We start from the raw sequence: 23380 nt of genomic DNA, 5'->3' as shown, positions 1-23380 counted from the left end.
ATGGTAGTATAAGGTTCAAACATGACACTTGGCTGTTTCATTAATATGGTGACACCATGAAAGAGCCAGTAGGCCTGCATGTTAATTAATGAAACACCTTTATAGTGTGATGTTGCATCTGGTATAGGTGGTGGTGGGAGGTATTGTATTTAATGGGGTGAAATGTGATAACAGGGTGTCACCTGAGGATCTATACATTTTCCTGATGTATATATTTGTAATATAATAGTATTTAGTAGAATGTCCTTAATAAGATTACTTTTCTTTTTTAAAGAAAACACACTGACTGGACAATAATTTATTGAGTCGTTTTGTAGCTCTGCTTTGGTACCGTACCAGAATCAAGTGCTACAATGGGGAGCTTGGTTCCCAGTAAAAAGATAATTGCAGACTTATTGCTAACTAATAATTTGTATTGGTGATTGAAGTATTTATTTCAAAGAAAGTGTATAAGAAAATCTGTGTTCATATTTACAGCAATGCCCCGGAGAGGTGTTCCTTGATGGCATTTTCATTCCAAGCTACAAAAGTGGCAAACTGCATGTGCTGGAAAACTTACTGGAAGCCATAGACCCGAGCTTGGAGAAATGGAGCACGTACCTATTTGCTGCTTGCAAACACCTGCAGCAGAAGAACTTCTATCATATTTTGTACGAGCTACAGAAGTTCATGAAAGTAAGTTCTTCATTTGTCAATGTTTCAAAGTTTCTTTTACATTTCTGTTTTTCATTTGACATGAACATTTTGTTTCACTAGGTATTTGAGAGGGTTTTGAGACTGCAGAAAGTTCTGGCTGTTGGTTGGGACCGGCATTTGTCTAACTTCAGGTGTGATGGTCACTTTTATTTTTAGGTAGTGGGTTTACCAATGAACTCTGATTTGACCTTGTGTTCTTATGCTTCCAGTTCAGCTTGGCAGAGAGGCAGGATCCTGGTGAGGGCATGCACATGAGTTGATAGTTCGTTCTCGAAAATATCAAAGGTAGAAGAAGGTATTTTTCTTGGAACCGACCCTTCTGTGGCAAGAGATTGTAGGTTGTAGGCTAAATACAGATTTTCCATGTGGAAAATACTGTAGTGGAAAGGTGGTGGTGGCAGCAGCAAAGCAATCAACTTTTCTCAAAAATCATTGAGAACTTATTAAGGACAGTATGGCAAAGCCAGAGAATAAAGAAGACTTTTAGGTTCAGCAGTAAGTGAGAACATTGTTGTTCAAAGTGCCTGGGGGGTTTTATCCATCGTCAGCTCTATCAGAATTGTGTCCTAGGCCTGAAGGATGCACGTCCTCAGCACATTTGTCCTCTAACACCATTTGATGTTTGGTGTTCACAGTGTTCACTGTGTCCGTGCAGTGCTTTCCTGTATGTTTCTTTCTCCTCAAAATGTTATTAAGCTTTAGTAAATATTAAAGCATAGCTGACAATAAGTGTGATGGGCTAATATAACTGGAGATTACGAGGATAGTTTAAGGCGGTCCAAGTAAAAACATACAAAATATCAGCATTAGTAACAGCATAGATTAGTGCATATCTGAGGTATTATGTACCCTTGAAACTGTTTACTAGTACCACGAGGAATAAAAAGCTGGGGAGAGGAATACATGAGAAACAAAGGGATAGTGATATGTACAGTAGCAAATGTTACACTACATTAGATAATCAGAGTGATCTTTATAAAGCTCAATACTGATATCTGGACTTGGAGCCTTGCCTTTGATTAGTTCAGAGATAATAGACGATTGGGAGAGGAGTATTTAATGGCTCACATTAATCATCTTTGATCAAGGCCAGGAGACTTGATCCAGATATCTTCAATATTTGAGACTATCTTAGACAGCTGAAAAGAGCAGAAAACCATAAGATCTCTACAAAGCGATGTTCACCCATACAAACTACCGACTCTTGTCAACAATCTCAAAACTTTCACCTAGCCACCCTTCCCTCCATATAGTCCAAGCAAGGAAGCACCTAACCATATTGTTAAGCCTTAAACTTGTGGTGCATGAATCTTATCCACAAGTTTTCTTCTTTATGAAAGTTCTCTGGGTTGTTTCTAATGTGATGTAACAAGACTGTATCCTTGTTAGCTATATATTTGCCTTCCGACTCTTCAGAAACAACCATCAATCTACTTACGGAGCTTCAAATAGATTTAGGAACACCACATTCTCCTGAAGCGCATTTGCCCATAGATAAATCTTCATGGTGTACCGTAATGTGCACTTACATTCTACTGAGCCATTATTTAAGTAAAGAAAGTCTTAGCGGCTGATTTATATGATGGTGTTAAGGATGCTCTATCACAACAGCAACGGAGTATACTTACTGCCAACAAATTGGTTTGACTGCCTGATTTCAATGTTGGCAGACCTTACTTATAACCATGATGGAGATTCCTCTGTTTTCACCATGGTTACACCCTTCCGAGTGCCTGGTGGAGTAAGGGCCACCAGAGGTTGACCTCTATGTCCGCATACCTAGTTTGAAGGATTTGACATGCTGGTCGCTTTTCACTGTCCAGAAAACCTTGGCAGTAAGGGTCAGTAAAAACTGCCTAATGCCCTCCCCGCTAGGGGAGATACCTCCACAGGAATCTCACTTCGGGATATTTTTTTTTGTTCTTTGGAAAATAAAAAAATATATAAGTTTGACGGATGATTTTGTCTAGTTGGAAGAGCCATGTGTCAAACTTAAACAAGCATTGACCTGAACTGCCCTGATAACCTGAAAGTCATTTCTAAATTTGGCAGGCGGTTACCCTGTCAGGGCGACAGTGTAATTTAGTCCATTGCGCTGACAGAGTAAATTCTGTCTGCCAACTAGTAAATGGTACTCAAAATCTCCTCTCAGTAATACTAAGAAAAAATGGCTTCCAAAAGGACATCACTCTTAAATCTTAAGAATCAGATGGCGTGAGAAGGGGTGGGTAAAGCCATATCAGCAACAATAAAGGAATGATCAGAGTGTGTCCCAGGAAGTATATTACTGTGGGTTGAATATCTGGAAAGTTGAGAAGCGAGCAAAAGAAAATCCGTTCTGGAGTGGACATTTTGAACTGAAAAAAATGAAAGAAAATTCAAAACATCTGACTGAGATGTCAACAGGCGGCAACTGAGCCATAATACCCTAGAATCTCCTGAGTTGTCAGTGCTGAGCAAGTGATGTGTAGAGGGGAGTTGCCAAATGTTTTAAGTGCTGTGTAGCAATTGGCCTTGCAGGTAACATAGTAGTCTAGTGCTTGATGAATGGAACTTATCACCCTCTTAAAGAAATCATGGACGTTCACATTAGGAACATAACTATTTGTAATGAAAACGTTTGCCCACCAAAAATGCCAGATGGGTAATCCCATCCGACCCCTGGTTCTTGCGATGAAAAGGTCAACTCGTTGTGGATCAGAATGGCTAAATCTAGGGAGAAAATGTAGAGAAGAATCCTTTACCCTTCCATATCCACCTCCCCTCAAGTTTCCAGCAAAATCCACCTACGGAGTACAGAGAGGCTAGATGTGTCTCCTGTAGCATCAGTACATTAACTTTGTGTCTCCCAGCATAGGAGTGGATATTTCTGACTGCAATGAAAATTAAGACTAAGCATTCCGAGGAATCAGCTCCATGAAACTGCTATTTTAAGAATGAGTTAAACAACTGCAGGAGTCAAGCGATGACTGGAGGTCCAAAGAATAGGGTATCTAGAGCACAGGGCGAGATTCAAGCAACTGAATGCTGTGCAGCATGTCATTTTGAGGGAGTTACCGGATCAAACCACAGCATAATCAGGAACATAATTCGCTCAATTCACACCTCGCCAAGTCACCAAAACAAAAGTATATGTTCAATTGCCTCTGATTTAGCTCATAGGGAAAGTAACAGTGTCCGGTGAAGCGTACAATATGGGCAACCCCAAAATGTAGCCCACTCCTCATCCACACTATAATTGCCCAATTGTCAGTGAAGTATCCAAAACTCAACCTTACACAGTAATACAAGGGAATAACTAGAATAACTTTAGGAAGGGGAACAAATCTAGAGCGTTTCATGCAAGGATAGTGTTAGACGAACTGCAGGTGGTAGCCCCGGATACCTCTACAAAGGACCTGAGAGAACCACAGAACTCCTGATCTCATCCCACCGCACAAATCGTATATAGCCCTGAAGTGTCCACATTAAATGGCTAGTGGTGTATTTTAAACAACTGGAGAACCACATGGAGAATTGCAGTGTCATATCAGTAAGCCTGTAAAACACGAGAGAGCACCTCAAAACCGACGAGACAGGGTCTAGTAGACAGACAACACAAAGAATTCCCCTAGGAACATAGAAAAATATCCTTAGAGACTATGGGGGTGATTCTGATTCTGGCGGGAGGCGGAGGCCGCCCGCCAGAATTCCGCCCCCATTATACCGCTCCGCGGTCAGAAGACCGCGGAGGGTATTATGAGTTTTTCCCTGGGCTGGCGGGCGGTCTCCAAAAGACCGCCCGCCAGCCCAGGGAAAAACTCCCTTCCCACGAGGATGCCGGCTCGTAATCGAGCCGGCGGAGTGGGAAGGTGCGACGGGTGCAGTGGCACCCGTCGCGTATTTCAGTGTCTGCAAGGCAGACACTGAAATACTTTGCGGGGCCCTCTTACGGGGGCCCCTGCCGTGCCCATGCCATTGGCATGGGCACGGCAGGGGCCCCCAGGGGCCCCGCGACCCCCCCCTACCGCCATCCTGTTCATGGCGGCTTTCCCGCCATGAACAGGATGGCGGTGGGGGGGTCAGAATCCTCATGGCTGCGGAGCGCGCTCCGCAGCCATGGAGGATTCAAACGAGCAGCGGAAAGTCAGCGGGAGACCGCTGACTTTCCGCTTCTGACCGCGGCTGAACCGCCGCGGTCAGAATGCTCGTTGGAGCACCGCCAGCCTGTTGGCGGTGCTCCCGTGGTCGGTGGCCCTGGCGGCCACCGGCCGCCAGGGTCAGAATGACCCCCTATGTGCTAAATGTGCAAAAAACAATTAAAGTACAGCAGACGTACAAAACAATATTATTTATTAAAATATAATGGCATACAACTCATAAATTTATAACAACAAAGAATACCAGACGTGAGCAGAAAAAAAAGATTATCAAAACATTAACAATGTAATTTTCTAAATTGAGCTTCACAAAGGTTTTCTCAGTGGTTGCAGCCTATTTTGGCCTTTAAAGGGCATGTTTTTACAACTGGTCAATCAAACCACAGACACCACCTCACTTTCAATATATGGGTAAACCTGTTTGTAACCTTTCTGCTTGAATCTGCATTTTCAAACCCCAGAAAAATATCTCTTCAGATTCCCTACCAGAAACTTCAGTTTATAAGCCCTGTGAGTCTCCTTATTACTATTGTCCTGCCTCTTCATTGTGCGGTTTACGAGGCTTTTACATTTGATTGCGCCTTCTATTTAAATTGACACTCTAGAGTAGCACAGGATGAACTTTTAACACTATCTTATGATTCAGAACTATCTTCAGTCTCTAACACCTTAGTCATGTGTTGGAGTCTCTTTACCGGTGTACTCTAGAGCAGTGTTTCTTGACTTTTAATTTCCATGGACCCCCGACTTAATCATAACTGGAACCGGGGAACCGCCACTGAGTCATTATTGGATGCAAGGGACCTCAGCCTAAGCATCTGCTCCGATTTGAACCGCAAAATAATGCACAAAAAAATACAGAAACAAATACACAAATTATGAAAACGTTATTTAATTCACAAAATAAAAAAAATCTTTGTTTTAACCGGGAGGTTGGAGAATTTCTAAATTGAATTGAGGCCACTCATCATCCACACTAGATTCTGTATGATGCACTTGCACTCCTCCCAACAAATTAATATGAGGATACTAACTTAATTTTTAGCCTCCAATTTTAAATTACTTCATATTTATAGAACATTCTAATATTTCCAATTTCAAGTTGCTTCTTTATATATATAAATGTTCGATGGCATGTGTAGCTGCAGATACACATGCTGTGCACATCCCGCCATCTGGTGTTGGGCTCAGAGTGTTACAAGTTGTTTTTCTTCGAAGAAGTCTTTTCGAGTCACGAGACCGAGGGACTCCTCCCATTTCGACTCCATTGCGCATGGGCGTCGACTCCATCTTAGATTGTTTTTTTTCCGCCATCGGGTTCGGACGTGTTCCTTTTCGCTCCGAGTTTCGGAAAGTTAGTTAGAATCTCGGAAAAATCGTCAGTATTGTTTGCGTTCGGTATCGGGTTAGTTACAACAGGTCGACACCGAATTAAGAAGAGCTCCGGTGGCCCTTTGGGTTTTTTTTCGATCCCCGTCGGGGCCTGGTCGGCCCGGCCACGTGTCTCTTCAAGGCTGATGGAACGGACCCCATTCCGCTTCTGTCCAAAATGCCATAACAAGTATCCATATACAGATCAACACCTGGTCTGTAACTTGTGTTTGTCACCAGAACACAAGGAGGATACTTGTGAGGCCTGTCAAGCGTTTCGGTCCAGGAAGACACTCAGGGACCGAAGTGCAAGAAGACTGCAAATGGCGTCGGCGCCGACAGGACAAAAGCGTTTCAAGGAGGAGGAAGAAACATTCTCCACCCAGGAATCGGACTCGGAGGAGATCGATCCCGAAGAAACGCCGAAAACCGTGAGTAAGACGTCGAAGAAAAGAACTCACGAGAAGACCGCTAAAGCCCAGGGGACGCCACCGCCAACAGGCCATGGCTTAACCCGAAAAATAGGTGACCGTCCATCGGCACCGAAAAAGGGCGAGCTGGTGTCGAAGTCATCCGACCCCGGTCGAGATACCGGCACACAGCAATCTCGGGGCCGAAGATAGTGGCTCTGAAAAGATGCCGCATCGAGACAGCGGCACCGAAATGGGTCGGCACCGAGAGGGCACAACGCCGAAAGTCAAAAAGGTTTTGTCCGAGCCGAAAAAAGCAGCCGAAAAGGTTTCGGTACCGAAACATCCGGCCTCGGAACCGAAAATAAGTTCCTATTCAGAGGAACAAGGACTGTCCTCACAAATGAAGACACACAGATTTGAACAAGAATTAGAGACAATAGAGCCAGATCACACACAAAGGCGGCTCTTTATTCAAAAAGATACGGGGAAGATCAGCACTCTTCCTCCAATCAAAATAAAATGGAAACTTGCCTTCCAAGACAAGGACAAACAGCCACACGCAAAGGTGGCTAAACAAGTAACACCACCACCATCCCCACATCACTCTCCGCAACCATCACCTGTAGCCACTCCACCAATGATGCAATCCCCAACACATACGGGAATGAGTCAAGATGACCCTGACGCATGGGACCTTTATGACGCACCAGTGTCAGATAATAGCCCAGAAGGCTATCCATCAAGACCATCGCCACCAGAGGATAGTACAGGCTACGCTCAAGTGGTATCGAGAGCTGCAGCATTTCACAATGTCAGCCTTCATTCAGAACCCATTGAAGACGACTTTCTTTTTAATACACTGTCGTCTACACACAGTCAATATCAGAGTCTTCCGATGTTACCCGGAATGCTCAAACACTCCAAATAAGTGTTTGAGGAGCCTGTCAAAGGGAGAGCCATTACTCCAAGAGTAGACAAAAAATATAAACCGCCACCAACAGACCCAGTGTACATCACACAACAGCTAACACCAGACTCTGTTGTAGTGGGAGCAGCGCGCAAAAGAGCCAACTCACATACGTCAGGAGATGCACCACCTCCAGATAAAGAAAGCAGAAAATTCGATACTGCAGGCAAAAGGGTGGCGGCACAGGCAGCAAACCAGTGGCGCATTGCAAATTTGCATGCTTTGTTAGCCAGATATGATAGGGCCCACTGGGATGAGATGCAACACTTTATTGAACATTTACCAAAATAGTTCCAAAAAAGAGCGCAACAAGTGGTAGAAGAGGGACAAAGTATCTCTAATAATCAGATACGGTCAGCAATGGATGCTGCAGACACAGCTGCTAGAACTGTCAACACAGCAGTAACAATAAGGAGACATGCATGGCTGCGTACATCAGGATTTAAATCAGAGATACAGCAAGCTGTGCTGAATATGCCATTCAACGGACAGCAGTTGTTTGGGCCGGAGGTGGACACTGCGATAGAAAAACTTAAGAAAGACACTGAAACGGCCAAAGCCATGGGCGCACTCTACTCCCTGCAGAGCAGAGGCACATTTCGAAAGACACAATTTCGAGGGGGGTTTCGAGGGCAGACCACAGAAGCCACAACCTCACAAACAAAGCCCACTTACCAGAGCCAGTATCAGCGGGGAGGTTTTCGGGGACAATATAGAGGAGGACAATTTCAAAGAAATAGAGGAAAGTTCCAAAGTCCCAAAACTCCTCCAAACAAACAGTGACTTCAAGGTCACAAATCCCCAACACATAACACCTGTCGGTGGGGGACTAACCAAGTTTTACACACATTGGGAGGAAATAACAACAGACAATTGGGTCTTAGCAATTATCCAGCATGGTTATTGCATAGAATTTCTCAAATTCCCTCCAAACGTCCCACCGAAAACACACAGTATGTCAAAACAACATATAGATCTTCTAAGAATAGAAGTTCAGGCATTGCTACAGAAAGAAGCAATAGAATTAGTACCAAAACAACAATTAAACTCAGGAGTTTACTCACTGTACTTTCTGATACCCAAAAAAGACAAGAGTCTGAGACCTATACTAGATCTCAGAACATTAAATACCTACATCAAATCAGACCACTTTCACATGGTTACTTTACAAGACGTAATCCCACTGCTCAAACACCAAGACTACATGACAACACTAGACCTAAAGGATGCGTATTTCCATATACCAATACATCCTTCACACAGAAAGTACCTAAGGTTTGTATTCCGAGGGATACATTACCAATTCAAAGTGTTGCCATTCGGAATAACAACTGCACCAAGAGTTTTTACAAAATGCCTGGCAGTAGTAGCTGCACATATCCGAAGGCAGCAAATACATGTGTTCCCGTACCTAAACAATTGGTTAATCAAAACCAACACGCTAAGATGGTGTTCACAACACACAAAATATGTCATCGAAATCCTACACAAACTAGGTTTTTCTATCAACTACGTGAAGTCACACCTTCTGCCGTGTCAAACACAGCAATACTTAGGAGCAACAATCAACACAGCAAAAGGGATTGCCACTCCAAGTCCACAAAGAGTTCAAACATTTCACAATATAATACAGGCCATGTATCCAAAACAAAGGATACAAGTCAAAATAGTAATGAAACTACTAGGCATGATGTCTTCATGCATAGCCATTGTCCCAAATGCAAGGTTGCACATGCGGCCCTTACAACAGTGCCTAGCATCACAATGGTCACAAGCACAGGGTCAGCTTCTAGATCTGGTGTTGATAGACAGCCAAACATACATCTCGCTTCAATGGTGGAACAGTATAAATTTAAACCAAGGGCGGCCTTTCCAAGACCCAGTGCCACAATACGTGATAACGACAGATGCTTCCATGACAGGGTGGGGAGCACACCTCAATCAACACAGCATCCAAGGACAATGGGACATACAGCAAAGACAGCTTCACATAAATCACTTAGAACTGTTAGCGGTATTTCTAGCGCTGAAAGCATTTCAACCCATAATAACCCACAAATACATTCTTGTCAAAACAGACAACATGACAACAATGTATTACCTAAACAAACAGGGAGGGGCACACTCGACACAGTTGTGTCTCCTGACACAGAAAATATGGCATTGGGCAATTCACAACCACATTCGCCTAATAGCACAATTTATTCCAGGAATTCAAAATCAGTTAGCAGACAATCTCTCTCGGGATCACCAACAGATCCACGAATGGGAGATTCACCCCCAAATACTGAACACTTACTTCCAAATTTGGGGAACACCACAAATAGATCTATTTGCAACAAGGGAAAATTCCAAATGCCAAAACTTCGCATCCAGGTACCCACAACATCAGTCTCAGGGCAATGCGCTATGGATGAATTGGTCAGGGATATTTGCGTACGCTTTTCCCCCTCTCCCACTCCTTCCATATCTAGTAAACAAGTTGAGTCAAAACAAACTCAAACTTATACTAATAGCACCAACATGGGCAAGACAACCTTGGTACACAACACTACTAGACCTTTCAGTAGTACCTCATGCCAAACTACCAAACAGACCAGATCTGTTAACACAACACAAACAACAGATCAGGCATCCAAATCCAGCATCGCTGAATCTAGCAATTTGGCTCCTGAAATCCTAGAATTCGGACACTTAGACCTCACACAAGAATGTATGGAGGTCATAAGACAAGCTAGGAAGCCTACCACTAGACACTGCTATGCAAATAAGTGGAAAAGATTTGTTTATTACTGCCATAATTATCAAATTCAACCCTTACACGCATCTGCAAAAGATATAGTAGGATACTTACTACATTTGCAAAAATCAAAACTAGCTTTTTCTTCCATAAAGATACATCTTACTGCAATTTCAGCTTACCTGCAAATTACGCACTCAACTTCATTATTTAGGATACCAGTCATAAAAGCATTTATGGAAGGCCTAAAGAGAATTATACCACCAAGAACACCACCAGTTCCTTCATGGAACCTCAACATTGTCTTAACACGACTCATGGGTCCACCTTTTGAGCCCATGCACTCTTGTGAAATGCAATACTTAACGTGGAAAGTTGCATTTTTGATTGCCATCACATCTCTAAGAAGGGCGAGTGAAATTCAAGCATTTACCATACAAGAACCATTTATTCAAATAAACAAGAATAAAGTAGTTCTACGGACAAATCAAAACATTTTACCAAAAGTTATCTCACCGTTCCACTTGAATCAATCGGTAGAATTACCAGTGTTCTTCCCACAGCCAGATTCTGTAGCTGAAAGAGCACTACATACATTAGACATCAAAAGAGCGCTAATGTACTACATTGACAGAACAAAACTAATTCGAAAAACAAAACAACTATTTATTGCCTTTGAAAAGCCTCATACAGGAAATCCAATTTCAAAACAAGGCATTGCTAGATGGATAGTTAAGTGTATTCAAACCTGCTATCTTAAAGCAAAGAGAGAGCTGCCTATTACACCAAAGGCACACTCAACCAGAAAGAAAGGTGCTACCATGGCCTTTCTAGGAAATATTCCAATGAACGAAATATGTAAGGCAGCAACATGGTCTACGCCTCATACATTTACCAAGCACTACTGTGTAGATGTGTTAACTGCACAACAAGCCACAGTAGGTCAAGCTGTACTAAGAACATTATTTCAAACTACTTCAACTCCTACAGGCTGAACCACCGCTTTTGGGGAGATAACTGCTTACTAGTCTATGCACAGCATGTGTATCTGCAGCTTCACATGCCATTGAACGGAAAATGTCACTTACCCAGTGTACATCTGTTTGTGGCATTAGTCGCTGCAGATTCACATGCGCCCACTCGCATCACCGGCAGCCTGTAGCCGTTTAGAAGTAGATCTTGAACATTTGTACATTTGTAAATATATTACTTTAAGCTTCATTATGTACATACGTATTCACTCCATTGCATGGGCACTATTACTAGCATACACAACTCCTACCTCACCTTCTGCGGGGAAAACAATCTAAGATGGAGTCGACGCCCATGCGCAATGGAGTCGAAATGGGAGGAGTCCCTCGGTCTCGTGACTCGAAAAGACTTTTTCGAAGACAAAACAAGAAAAACAACTTGTAACACTCCGAGCCCAACACCAGATGGCGGACTGTGCACAGCATGTGAATCTGCAGTGACTAATGCCACGAACAGATGTACACTGGGTAAGTGACATTTTCCATATATCTATATATATATCATATATATATATATATATATATATATCAACATTATTAATCTATTAGTATTATTTCATTTCCCTAAGCAGGTACAGACCCACTGAGCATGCCTTGCAGACCCTTGTGGTCCCTGGACCACAAATCAAGAAACACTGCTTTAGAGAGTCCAACCAGTTCAATGGGGCTATTTCCACTCTTTGGACCATGAAGATTGCAAAATCATATTAGTATGACTAGTGAGTGTGTTGGCAAAAGAATTTTCTCAATATTAGTTTCGTGGGCCTAGAGCCCTAAATACCCGCTGAAGGTGGTGGCGGCTCACGGAAAGCATCTCTGCTGTGTTTCATCTATGCAAACTGTTTTTTCTTTCACGGTTGGCTACTGAGCTGTCATACTGTTTCTGCAACAACTGCTTTCAGACAGCTTGCAGGTGCTGCTGTATTAAGAAGACAGGGCTGGCTTAAAGCCACCTCATTTCGCCCAGAAGTCCAGAATAAAATCCTAGACTTACCCTTTGATGGCCAAGCGCTATTTGGGAAACATGTGGACGAAGCCCTACAGTCAATCAAAACGGACACGGACACGGAAAGGTCATTAGGGACCCTGCAATATCGAAGATCGTCCTTTCATCCTAGGGGGCGTGGCCAACCCTCTTACAGAGGGGGATATCAACAACAGAGATATTCTTCCTATCCATTATCTTCACAACAATATCGTCCATACTACTCCCAAAGGCAACCGACTCAACCAGCCTATAGTAGACCGGCAGGCCGTGGACAATCAACCCGCCCGGCCAAAGATTCAGCTCGTAGAACCTGATGTTTTCGAGGCGCCGGCTACGCTCAGTCCTCCTCCTGTCACCCTGGGCGGGAGAATTTCCTTATTCCTCAGTCAGTGGCAAACCATTACGTCAGACAAGTGGGTCCTACAATTAGTGGAACGGGCCATACTTTAGAATTTATCCAGATACCTCCCTCCAACCCTCCCCGCCGAACTCCTTCAAGATATCCTCAGCATCTCAAAGAAGAAGTCGACAAGCTGCTTCTCAAGGGAGCTATAGAGAAGGTGCCTCGGGCTCAACGAGGAACAGGAATTTATTCCAGGTTCTTCATCATTCGAAAAAAGTGGAAGGATTGGAGGCCGATCCTCCATTTAAGGCAACTAAATGTATACCTAAAAAAGCAATTGTTTCGAATGATCAGCCTGCAAGACGTCCTTCTGCGTCTCAATCAAAGAGATTTTATGTCATCACTAGACCTCAAAGACGCATACTTCCACATACCCATCCACCCTGCTCACAGAAAGTATTTGAGATTCACCGTAGCCGGGAGCCATTATCAATATCGCGTCCTTCCCTTCGGACTCAAATCAGCCCCAAGAATATTTACCAAATGCCTAGCACTAGTCGCAGCCTTTCTCAAGGAGAAGAAAGCACCAGGTTTTTCCATACTTAGACGACTGGTTAATAAAGGCAAAGACTTACACAGGAGCACACAAGTCAACAAGAAAGTGCATTTCCTTACTGACCAATCTCGGATTCACAATCAACTTGGAGAAGTCCAACCCTCTACCAGTACGCAGTATTACTTTTCTGGGAGAAAAACTGAACACGGAATCCGGCATGGCATGTCCCACGTTAGAGAGACAACAAAGATTACTAACCCTAGGGAGTTCCATACACAGAAAACGAAAGGTTACAGTCCGGCTCTTCAAATCACTGTTGGGCATGATGTCTTCATGCATACCTCTGATCCCTCTGTGTCGGCTAAAGATGCGCCCCTTGCAGGAGCAGCTAAACCGTCAATGGCTCCAAGTATCAGGCACTTTCGAAGACCAGATACAAATAACTCCGATAATGATCAAAACTCTCAAATGGTGGTCTCAAAAGCATCATCTGTCAATCGGTCCCTCATTTCTTCAACAGCCAGCCCCGTGGACCATAACAACAGATGCCTCACTGGGAGGCTGGGGTGCAGTATTACAGGACCTGAAAATAAGTGGCAAATGGCCAATCCATCTGGCATCAATGCATATCAATTGGCTAGAACTCAGGGCAGTGCACCTCGCCTTACAAGCGTTTCTCCCAAGAATCTCAGGATCGCTAGTGGTGATAAGAACGGACAACGCCACTATGATGCACTATCTCAACAAACAAGGAGGTACAAGATCTCTCACCCTCTCCAGGGAAGCCCAAGCGATCTGGAACTGGGCCTCGCAGCAAGGCATCACACTATCGGCGGTACACTTGCCGGGAATAAACAATAAGGCAGCAGATGCACTCAGCAGGCAGAAATCGGACTGCCACGAGTGGGAGCTAGACCAGACAGTACTGACCCAGATTTTTTCCCAATGGGGAACACCAACAGTGGATCTGTTTGCGAAGAAGGACAACGCCAAATGCCAGTTCTTCGCAAGTTGGCATCACCAAAAGGGATCTTGGGGGAATGCGTTTTCGATAGTCTGGTCAGACATCTTTGCTTACGCCTTTCCTCCCATTCCGTTGATCCCAAGGGTCCTCACGAAGATGAAAACAGAACCGTGCACTCTCATACTGATAGCCCCGTACTGGCCGCGCCAACATTGGTTCACAGAGCTCCTCATTCTGTCAGTCAAACCTCATATTCCACTGGAGCCGTTACCTCATTTACTAACAATGAACAACGGCCAAGTTCGGCACCCCGATCCGCAGTCAATGCGGTTATCAGCATGGCTCCTCACCACAGAGAATTTGCGCATTTGAACATCCTGCAGGACTGCAGGGATATTTTGTCAAAGGCCAGAGCGGATAGCACTAACAAGACGTATCCGTGTAAATGGAAAAGATTCTGTGCCTGGTGTCATCAGCGTCAAATCGACCCTCTACTCTCACCACCAGAATAAATATTGCCGTATCTCTTACAGTTAGCTCAATCTGGCCTAGCACACTCGTCCATTAAAGTTCATGTAGCAGCCATAGCTGCATACAGACGTTCAGATGACACACCCTCGCTCTTCTCTTCTCGGCTGATTAAGAGATTTCTAAAGGGGCTTTTCAGGGTTTACCCTCCTTTCAGACCGCCACCTCCTTCGTGGAATTTGAATATTGTTTTGGCACAACTGATGAAGCATCCATTTGAACCGATCCACCGTGCTTCCCTCAAATACTTGTCGTGGAAGGTTGCCTTATTGATAGCTCTTACATCAGCTAGGCGGGTCAGTGAGGTGCAAGAGCTGTCCATCCAAGAGCCATTCCTGCAGCTTAAACAAGATAGACTACTAATGCGCACTAACCCGCATTTTATTCCAAAGTTTCCGTCAGACTTTCACATGAACGAACCTTTGGTCTTCAAGTCTTTTTTCCCTCATCCATCTACTCCGGCGGAGAGGGCATTACACTCTTTAGACGTGAAAAGATGCGTTCAATTTTATTTGGACAGGACTAAATCTTTTCGGCGCTCTAATCAGCTATTTGTGGCGTACAGTGCTCCTAGGAAGGGGTACCCGCTATCCAAGCAGAGTATTTCTAGATGGGTCGCCTCGCTTTTGCCATCAGGCAGCGGGCAAACCTTTGCAGTCATCTGTGCATGCTCACTCGACGAGAAAAGTCTCATCGTCAGCGGCACTGTTTGCCGGAGTGCCACTACAAGACATATGTAGGGCAGCAACATGGAAGAGCTGTCATACCTTCACTAAGCACTACTGCTTGGAGTCCCTCTCGCACGGAGAGGTAGCAGTGGGCCAGGCGGTTCTCAGGAATCTCTTCAGGTGAAGGTGAGCCATTTCTCCTACATCCCTCCATCCTAGAACAGGTATGCACATTGTGTTAAAAAAAAAAAAAAAAAAAACAGAAATCCATGTAAGGATTAGAGAACTCTATCATAATCCCATAAGTAAGCGGGTTTTCAGACATTGATCATGTTACAGTAGTGTCTTATGATTTTCTATTACTGTTTTGTTCTTCAAATTTCATCATGTATCGTCACAGGTATATCTCTATATATATATATATATATATATATATGTGTGTTAGAGATAAGTAGATAGTTATATTTATATATATATATATATATATTTATAGATATATATATATATATATATATAGAGAGAGAGAGAGAGAGAGAGACATATGTCAGTACACTTATATATTTCATCAATTTATGCATGATGATAAGAAGGTTTTGTGGTTTAAGATATTTTGTTTATTAAAGATGTTGTCATTTTACAATGTGCATAGTTATTGCTTTCTACTCTGATTCAAGCATGTGAATCTATGAAAGTTCCAATACTGGAGTAAGAAAATAAGTTACTTACCTGTAACTGTAGTTCTCCAGTATTGGAATCTTTCATAGATTCACATGCGACCCACCCGCCTCCCCGGAGAAGCTCACTTCACCTCTTTCTTTCTATTTATATATATATTCAATATAATATAAGCACTTGTGCTTGGAAAATCTGAGGTGCTAGAGCTTCTTTCAGGAGGTTCTGAAGGGTGCTGTCGCCTGATTGGTGGAGGATCAGGTTTGGTCCTTTTCACAAAATGACTCTGATAGACTATGAAATTGAAGAGGCCTAGGGCCTTTTTCTCTTCAATATGTTTTAACATTACTTGGGAAAATTGTACCGGGACTCCCATCTCGACGACGGGGAATGATTCAAGCATGTGAATCTATGAAAGATTCCAATACTGGAGAACTACAGTTACAGGTAAGTAACTTATTTTCTTCTTCGACTTCACCCCATTCCAGGCTTTTGTCCTCAGAGCCTGCGTCTGGGTCGACTCCGCACCTCCCGAAGTTTCCGGTGTGACCCCTGCCCTTCTAAATGAGTTTTATGAGGCCATGCACCTCATATTTGGGCAGTCCGACATTGTTTGAAAGCCTTTCGGCCCCGCGGAGATGGCAGGGGCCTCTACAAGTTCCGCAGCAAAGGCTTCGGAGTCAGCTCCTATTGGCACCCATGGATCCATTCCTGGATCTGAACCAGTGTTGGTCATACCACCTCGACCTTCACCGACGACGATGCTCCTGGCGCCACCCATGACCCAGGTCGGCATCAACCCCATCCTCATTGACAACTCCGACACAGAGCCTGACCAGTGTTGTGCAATGCTGATTGCTACTTCGACATGGACCTTGCACCCAAGGTAATGCTGATTGCTACTTCGCCATGGACCTTGCACCCAAGGTCGGTTCCTGACCCTTATTCTCTTGGGTTGGGGAATGGTGAGGATTGGCAGGGGTCACTGGACCCTTTGGAATACCAGCTTGAAGATCCCATGGCTACGGAGGAGGGAGTGTCCTACTCAGTGGTGGTGAGAAGAGCAGCCGAGGTCTTTGGCCTCGAGTTGCCTTCAATGGTATTCAGCCCTAACCTCCTGATAGACGTGCTTCAGCCTGAGGCTTCCACTTCTGTACCTCTTTCGCCCTTCAATGAATCCCTCACTGATGTCCTGCTGAGGACCTGGTCCAAACCCAGCACAGGGGCTCCTTTGAACAAGACTCTCGCTGCTGCCATAGACCCACCCCACATGACCCAGTGTTCCTAACGCAACATCCAACCCCTGAGAGCTTGGTTATCCAAGCTTCCATGTCCCTTGGCGCATTCCCTTCTGCATCCCCAGATAGGGAATCCAAGATGTTTGGATCAGCTTGGGAAGATGTTTTCTGTCTCCAGCCTGGCAGTCTGTGAACACCATATGCTTTTTGGGCCGTTACACCAATACTTTATGGAATACGGCTGCGCAGGGGCTGCCACAGGTCCTGAAGGAGGCCTGGGCCATTCTCTCCCAAACTGTTGCTGACAGGAGAGATGCAGCGAAGTTCACAATATGATGTAAGCTCATTAGGCAGGTCGATGGACTCATTAGGCAGGTTGGTTGCATCGAAGGTGGCTGTAAGTCGCCACGCTTGGTCTGGCTTTTGGGGATGTCCAATCCACCCTAATGGACATGCCCTTTGATGGCACCTGTCTCTTTGGAGACAAAGCAGATTCTGCACTAGAGTGCTTTTAGGAGTCCCGGGTTATGGCCAGGGGCACCCAACCATGTCTATTCCCCTCCAGCCACTTTGCCACACATGCTGATCAGCCTCTGTGTGGCTGGAGATGTAGGATCCAACGTCCTCATGGATCAGGGTGCCAGCAGACTAGCCAGTCCACAGCCCCCCCTCTGCAGCAGCTTCCAAACCTTCCTAGTCTGGCGCTTCTCCACCAGGGACCAGTCGGAGGCAGGATTCGCCATCAACTGCCCCGCTGGCAGTCAATCACATCAGACAGGTGGGTTTTGCAAATAGTCTGAAGGGGCTACTCCCTCCCTAACGAGAATACCCCTCCATCCATGCCACCATCCTACAATACCATGACAGAGGTTCACCTAGCACTTCTTTGAGAGAAAGTTACAGCTCTCTTGACCAAGGGAGTCATAGAGAGGGTCCCTGTGCCAGAAGTAGGTTGTAGCTACTTTCTGGTGCCCAAAAATCTCTTCCTCAGGAAAAGGAAGTTCAAAATGCTCAATCTGGCTCAGGTTCTATCTGCTATGGACCCAAGAAATTGGATGGTAACATTGAACTTGCAGGATGCCTATTTCCATATTCCTGTCCTGCCTCCCCACAGACGTTACTTGCGGTTCAGGGTAGGCCACAAACATTTTTAATTAACTGTGCTTCCCTTTGGCCTTACAAGGGCTCCTCGGGTGTTCATCAAGGTGATGGCAGTGGTCGCAGCTCATCTGCGCAGGTCATGGGTTTCATTCTTCCCCTACCTCTATGACTGGTTGAAGGTGGGCTCCCCCCAGGATGTCGTCTCCCACCTCCAGACTATGGTGGACCTCCTGCCTTTGCTGGGGTTCACTATAAACATGCCAAAGTCACACCTCACTCCCTCTCAAATGCTTCCTTTCATTGCAACTGTTCTGGACACAGTGCAGTTATGGGCTTATCCTCCCGAGCGGTGAGTCCAGAGTATTCAGGCTATGATACAGATATTTCAGCTTCTGTCCTTGATTTATGTGAGAATGATGCTGGGGCTCCTGGGTCTCATGGTCTCCTGTATCCTGCTGGGGACTCATGCCAGATGACATGTGCGGGCTCTGCAGTAGGAACTGAAGTTCCAGTGGGCTCAGCACCACAGGAATCTCTCTGACATAGTCAAGATCTTAAAGGGAACTGCGCAAGATCTGCAGTGGTGCCTCTTGAACTGCAAGTGGGTAAGAGACGGATCCTTTCCCTAGCCAGATCTGACAGGAGTGTCAGGCGTATCACTACTGGGAATGGGTGACCACATGGGAGAGGCAGAGATCAGAGGCGCCTGGTTTTCGGCAGGCTTTGGGCTCCACATCAGTCTTTTGGAGAGCAGGGCAATCATACTGGCATTGAACGCATTCTTTCCCTCTCTCGAAGGGAAAGTAGTGCTGTGCTCATGGACAACACCACCGCCATGTGTTACTGCAACAGGCATGGCAGGGTAGGGTTGTGGACCATTTGTCAGAAAGCTCTGCGCCTCTGAACATGGTTGGAACATCAGGGCATTCCCCAGGTGGTTCAACACCTGGCTGGCTCTCTGAACATCAAAGTGGACAAACTCAGCTAACTATGACTGGGCAGTCATGAATGGCATCTCCATTCGAGGTAGCGCAAGGTCTCTTTCAGCAGTGAGAAGAGCTTTGTTAGATCTGTTCGCCTCCACAGAGAACATGCAATGTCAGCAGTTTTGCATGTTGGAGTTTCCAAAGCGACACGACACTCACTTGCTGACGCTTTTTGTCTCAAGTGGAGCTCAGGCCTCCTTTACACTTTTCCACCCAATCCACTTCTACCCAGACTTCTCATGGAGATCAAGAACAACCAGGCCAAGTAATCCTTGTGGCTCCGGACTGGGTATAAAGAGTCTGGTATTCTGAGCTATTGACCATGGCCATTGACCCCCCGATCAGACTGCCCCTCCTGGAGGACCTTCTGTCAGAACAGCAGAGGAGGGTTCTCCCCCAGAAGCGTGGAGATTGAGCGACAGCAGTTGACAGCTTTGGACCTTCCGCCGGAAGTCTGTAACATTATCTTGGCAGCCAGGCGTCCTGCCACCAAAACAGTATACGCCTGTTGATGGAACAAATTTGTGACACAGTGCACAGTCAAGTCTATTGACCCCTCTCTGTCCCTCTTTCTGAGGTGCTCTTGTTTATACTTTCTTTGGCCCAGCAGAGCTCTGCTTTGGGCATCCTCGAAGGTGTTATTTGTCTGTTATCTCAGCATTTCTGAGATTACCTGACCAACCTTCTTTAAGTCTCTTATAGTTAGTAGGTTTCTTAAGGTTCTTCCCCATATGTTTCCTCCTTCACCACTCTTAATGCCCCAATGGCATTTGAAGTTGGATCTTACCGTCCTAATGTATGCTTCTTTTGAGCTGCTCCATAATTGTCTTCTCAGGCTTCTGACATTAAAAACAGCCTTCTTGTGGCCATTACATCTGTTTGCAGGGTGAGTGAGCTGCAGCCGCCGACCTTTCCCTCTGTCCTGACAAAATGGTCACCACCAGGACTTCCTTTTTTGTGAAAAGTGGCCATGCCCTTTCATGCAAGCCAATCCATCACCTAGCCTACTTTTTACGCACCCCCTCATCCTTCTAAGGAAGAGGAGAGACTCCACCACATGAAACCAAAAAGAGTGAAGACGTTCTACCTTGATCATACCAAAGAGTTCCAGGTGGATGTACAACTCTTTGTTGGGTATGTGGGTATGAAGAAAGGTCGGGCAGTGCAGAAGAGAACCATTCCCAAATGGGTCGTTCTCTGCATCAATATGTGCTATGCATTGGCTAAAAAGGAACCCCCATAGGATTTCCGCGCTCACTCTACCAGAGTGACAGCTGCAACCACTACGTTGGCATGCGGAGTTCCAGTCCTGTACATCTGTCAGGCAGCAACATGGGCATCTCTGCACACTTTCTCCAAGCACAACTTCCTGGACAGTCCGGAGGGACGGGTACTTTGCCCGTTCGGTCCTGCAAGACTACCTAGTATGATCTTGGTTCGTAGACCCACCTTCGGGGTTGGTATTTCTTGGGTATCTGTTCTAAGTAAGGAATATGCAACTAGATGTCTTTATCAGATGAACAAGTCACTTACCTTCAGCAACGCCTTATCTAGTGACATATTATAGTTACAGATGTCTTACTGACCCACCCATCCTCCCCGTTCTTCCAACTGATTTCTAGGGACAGGGACTTCCCTTTCAGGGCCCTAATTTTAACGCACCAATGGTCAGTGTTCTTCATGGCTCCACGCTTCTGGAGTGGAAAGTTGTGAAATGAAACTGAAATCAGCGCACCCGGGTGGCACCTATATAGGTCCAGTCAAATCATATCCATTGCGCACAATGCCAATGAAGGACGTGGAGCCGGATGACCACGCCTGATGGCGCCAAGGGTTACTGCTTAAAAAAAAACTCCAGATCCAGTCTGACGCCTGCAGAAATTCTAAGGTAAGGAATCTGCAACTTGAGTATTTCTCTGCCAGATAAGGCATTACCGAAGGTAAGTAACTTGTTCTTTAAACAACATAGCTGTCTGCGACCAGATCATTTTGCCAAGGAAATGATCAGAGTACCCGGGGTCTGCATTCTATTAAGAAATTTTTAAAAAGAACTTGGGAGATGCATTCACCTGTTTTGTTTTTGGGAATGTTTCATTATGCCTTTCCCATACTCCCCTTAATGTGTGGGACCCTTTTAAAATTCAAGTCAATGTGTTACTTGGACCTGGGGTTTGACCGTGGCGATTCATAATGGCGCATGCATGAAGTCTGGTTAAGGCCGTGTCTTGAAATATTAGGTTCAGATAAATCCACTTTAATGCCGTGCACTGCACAAATATAACGCCTGCCCGGCTTAACCATATAGATCCCAGCAGGATGCTAGGTTGTCTCCGCTGTGGGGTTGAGGGGGCCACATTCCTACACCTAGCTTGGCAGTGCACTGGTATGCAGGATTTCTGGAGTGTGGTGGTGCAGCGCATTAAGGAAGCAGTGGGCATTGAGGTACCTCTAACTCCAGAAGCATGCCTATTGGGTATAGTGGTGAAGCCCAGAAATCTTAGGTTCAGATTAATCCACTTTAATGCCATGCACCACACAAATAAAATGCCTGCCTGGCTTAACCATATAGTTCCCAGCAGGATGCTAGGTTGTCTCTGCTGTGGGGTGGAGGGGGCCACGTTCCTGCACCTGGCTTGGCAGTGCACTGGAGTGCGGGATTTCTGGAGGGTGGTGGTGCAGTACATTGAGGAAGCATTGGGTATCGAGGTACCTCTAACTCCAGAAGCATGCCTATTGGGTATAGTGGTGAAGCCCAGGGTTTGCTAGATTTCATATAAGCTTGTGCAGTTTGGCGCTCCTGCTCGCTAATCGATGACTCTCCATAGGTTGGATGGGACCTAGGATCCCAAGTGAGACGCTGTGGGTGCGAGATGTGTTGGATTGGCGAGAGACAGAGGAACAGCAGCACATGTGGCTGTCCCACACAGATAAGGTCACAGATGACTTGGAAGCCCGAGGGGCAATGCTAGATTATTTCAATGAACATAGTGATTCTGAGCTTGAGACCAGCTTGGATGATGCGACATGAAGCTGTGCAGACCAGTCTTGAATAAGTGTGATGACATGTCAGGTGGGAATTCATCTGATTATTGTTGGGTGTGGTCCGTATGTCGACCTGGCACGTGTTGTTTCTTGCACAAGGACACTCCTAATGCTTTCTGAAATGAATAAGTTGTTGTAACTGTTTCTGTTGAACAAGTGCATAAATAAATGTTTACAACAAAAAAAAAGTCAGTTTGATACTTATAGCCATGTGACCCTTAACAATTTTTGTCTACAGAACTATATTGCTCTTGCAGAAAACTTTGATTCCTCCTCCAGTTCTAGATCTGCTGGTCCAGCGGGGAAGGTTGATTCTTGTTCTCTCCCTTCCAGTGCTGGGCTTGAAGACATGGTTGTGGAAAAGCTTGAGTATTTTTATTTGGGCATCCCAGAGGCAATGCTTATGTCTACTGAGAAATGCTCAGACAGTGGGATCTTCAAGTAAATTAGTAATGATTGTTTATTTAGACGCTTTGAGGGCTTGAATTTGGCACATAAGCACTTCTCAGCCATTTCTGAAAGAGAAAGGGCTAGGTCTAAGAGAACCAGAGTCATCAGGAGGATACTGTGTCCTGATAATGTCATGTTTGTATGAAGGAGCAAGAACATAAATAGAGGCAATGATTATAGTAATTTTAATCACAAAGCAGTCACCTGGAATTATAGAGTCTATTGAAAATAGTCTTCAAAAGTTGTTGTATAAAACTTTTTTCTCTTTATTTAATTTGTATCCAGTAAGACCAGCCAATGTGTTATGCTTCCACAGGAGGTTCCTCAAGGCTCTCAATTCAATTTGTTTTCGTACATAATGTTTTCTACCATTTGGAGTACATGGGAACATCTCCTGGCCAGATGGCCTTTATCGTCTAAAAAGCTCTTGTATAAGAATCACAGAGTAGTCATTTCCTTCCAAAAAAACTCTGCCGAAAGGTTACCG

General features: G+C 45.0%; 1 protein-coding gene across 4 annotated transcripts in view; it reads left to right on the top strand.

The window, feature by feature from the left end:
* ZFYVE26 (zinc finger FYVE-type containing 26) overlaps nucleotides 1–23380 on the top strand; it is a 449330-nt gene that overhangs the window by 333482 nt on the left and 92468 nt on the right. For all 4 annotated transcript variants that reach the window (XM_069208874.1, XM_069208871.1, XM_069208872.1 and 1 more), the window contains one exon: nucleotides 478–675. In XM_069208874.1, the coding sequence (XP_069064975.1) occupies nucleotides 478–675 (198 nt within the window). The remainder of the gene's footprint in view (nucleotides 1–477; nucleotides 676–23380) is intronic.

The sequence above is a fragment of the Pleurodeles waltl genome, chromosome 9, assembly GCF_031143425.1.
Source record: "Pleurodeles waltl isolate 20211129_DDA chromosome 9, aPleWal1.hap1.20221129, whole genome shotgun sequence".
Lineage (NCBI taxonomy): Eukaryota > Metazoa > Chordata > Amphibia > Caudata > Salamandridae > Pleurodeles > Pleurodeles waltl.
The sequence above is the reverse complement of the archived record's forward strand: the minus strand, read 5'-3'. Positions and strand labels throughout refer to the sequence as shown.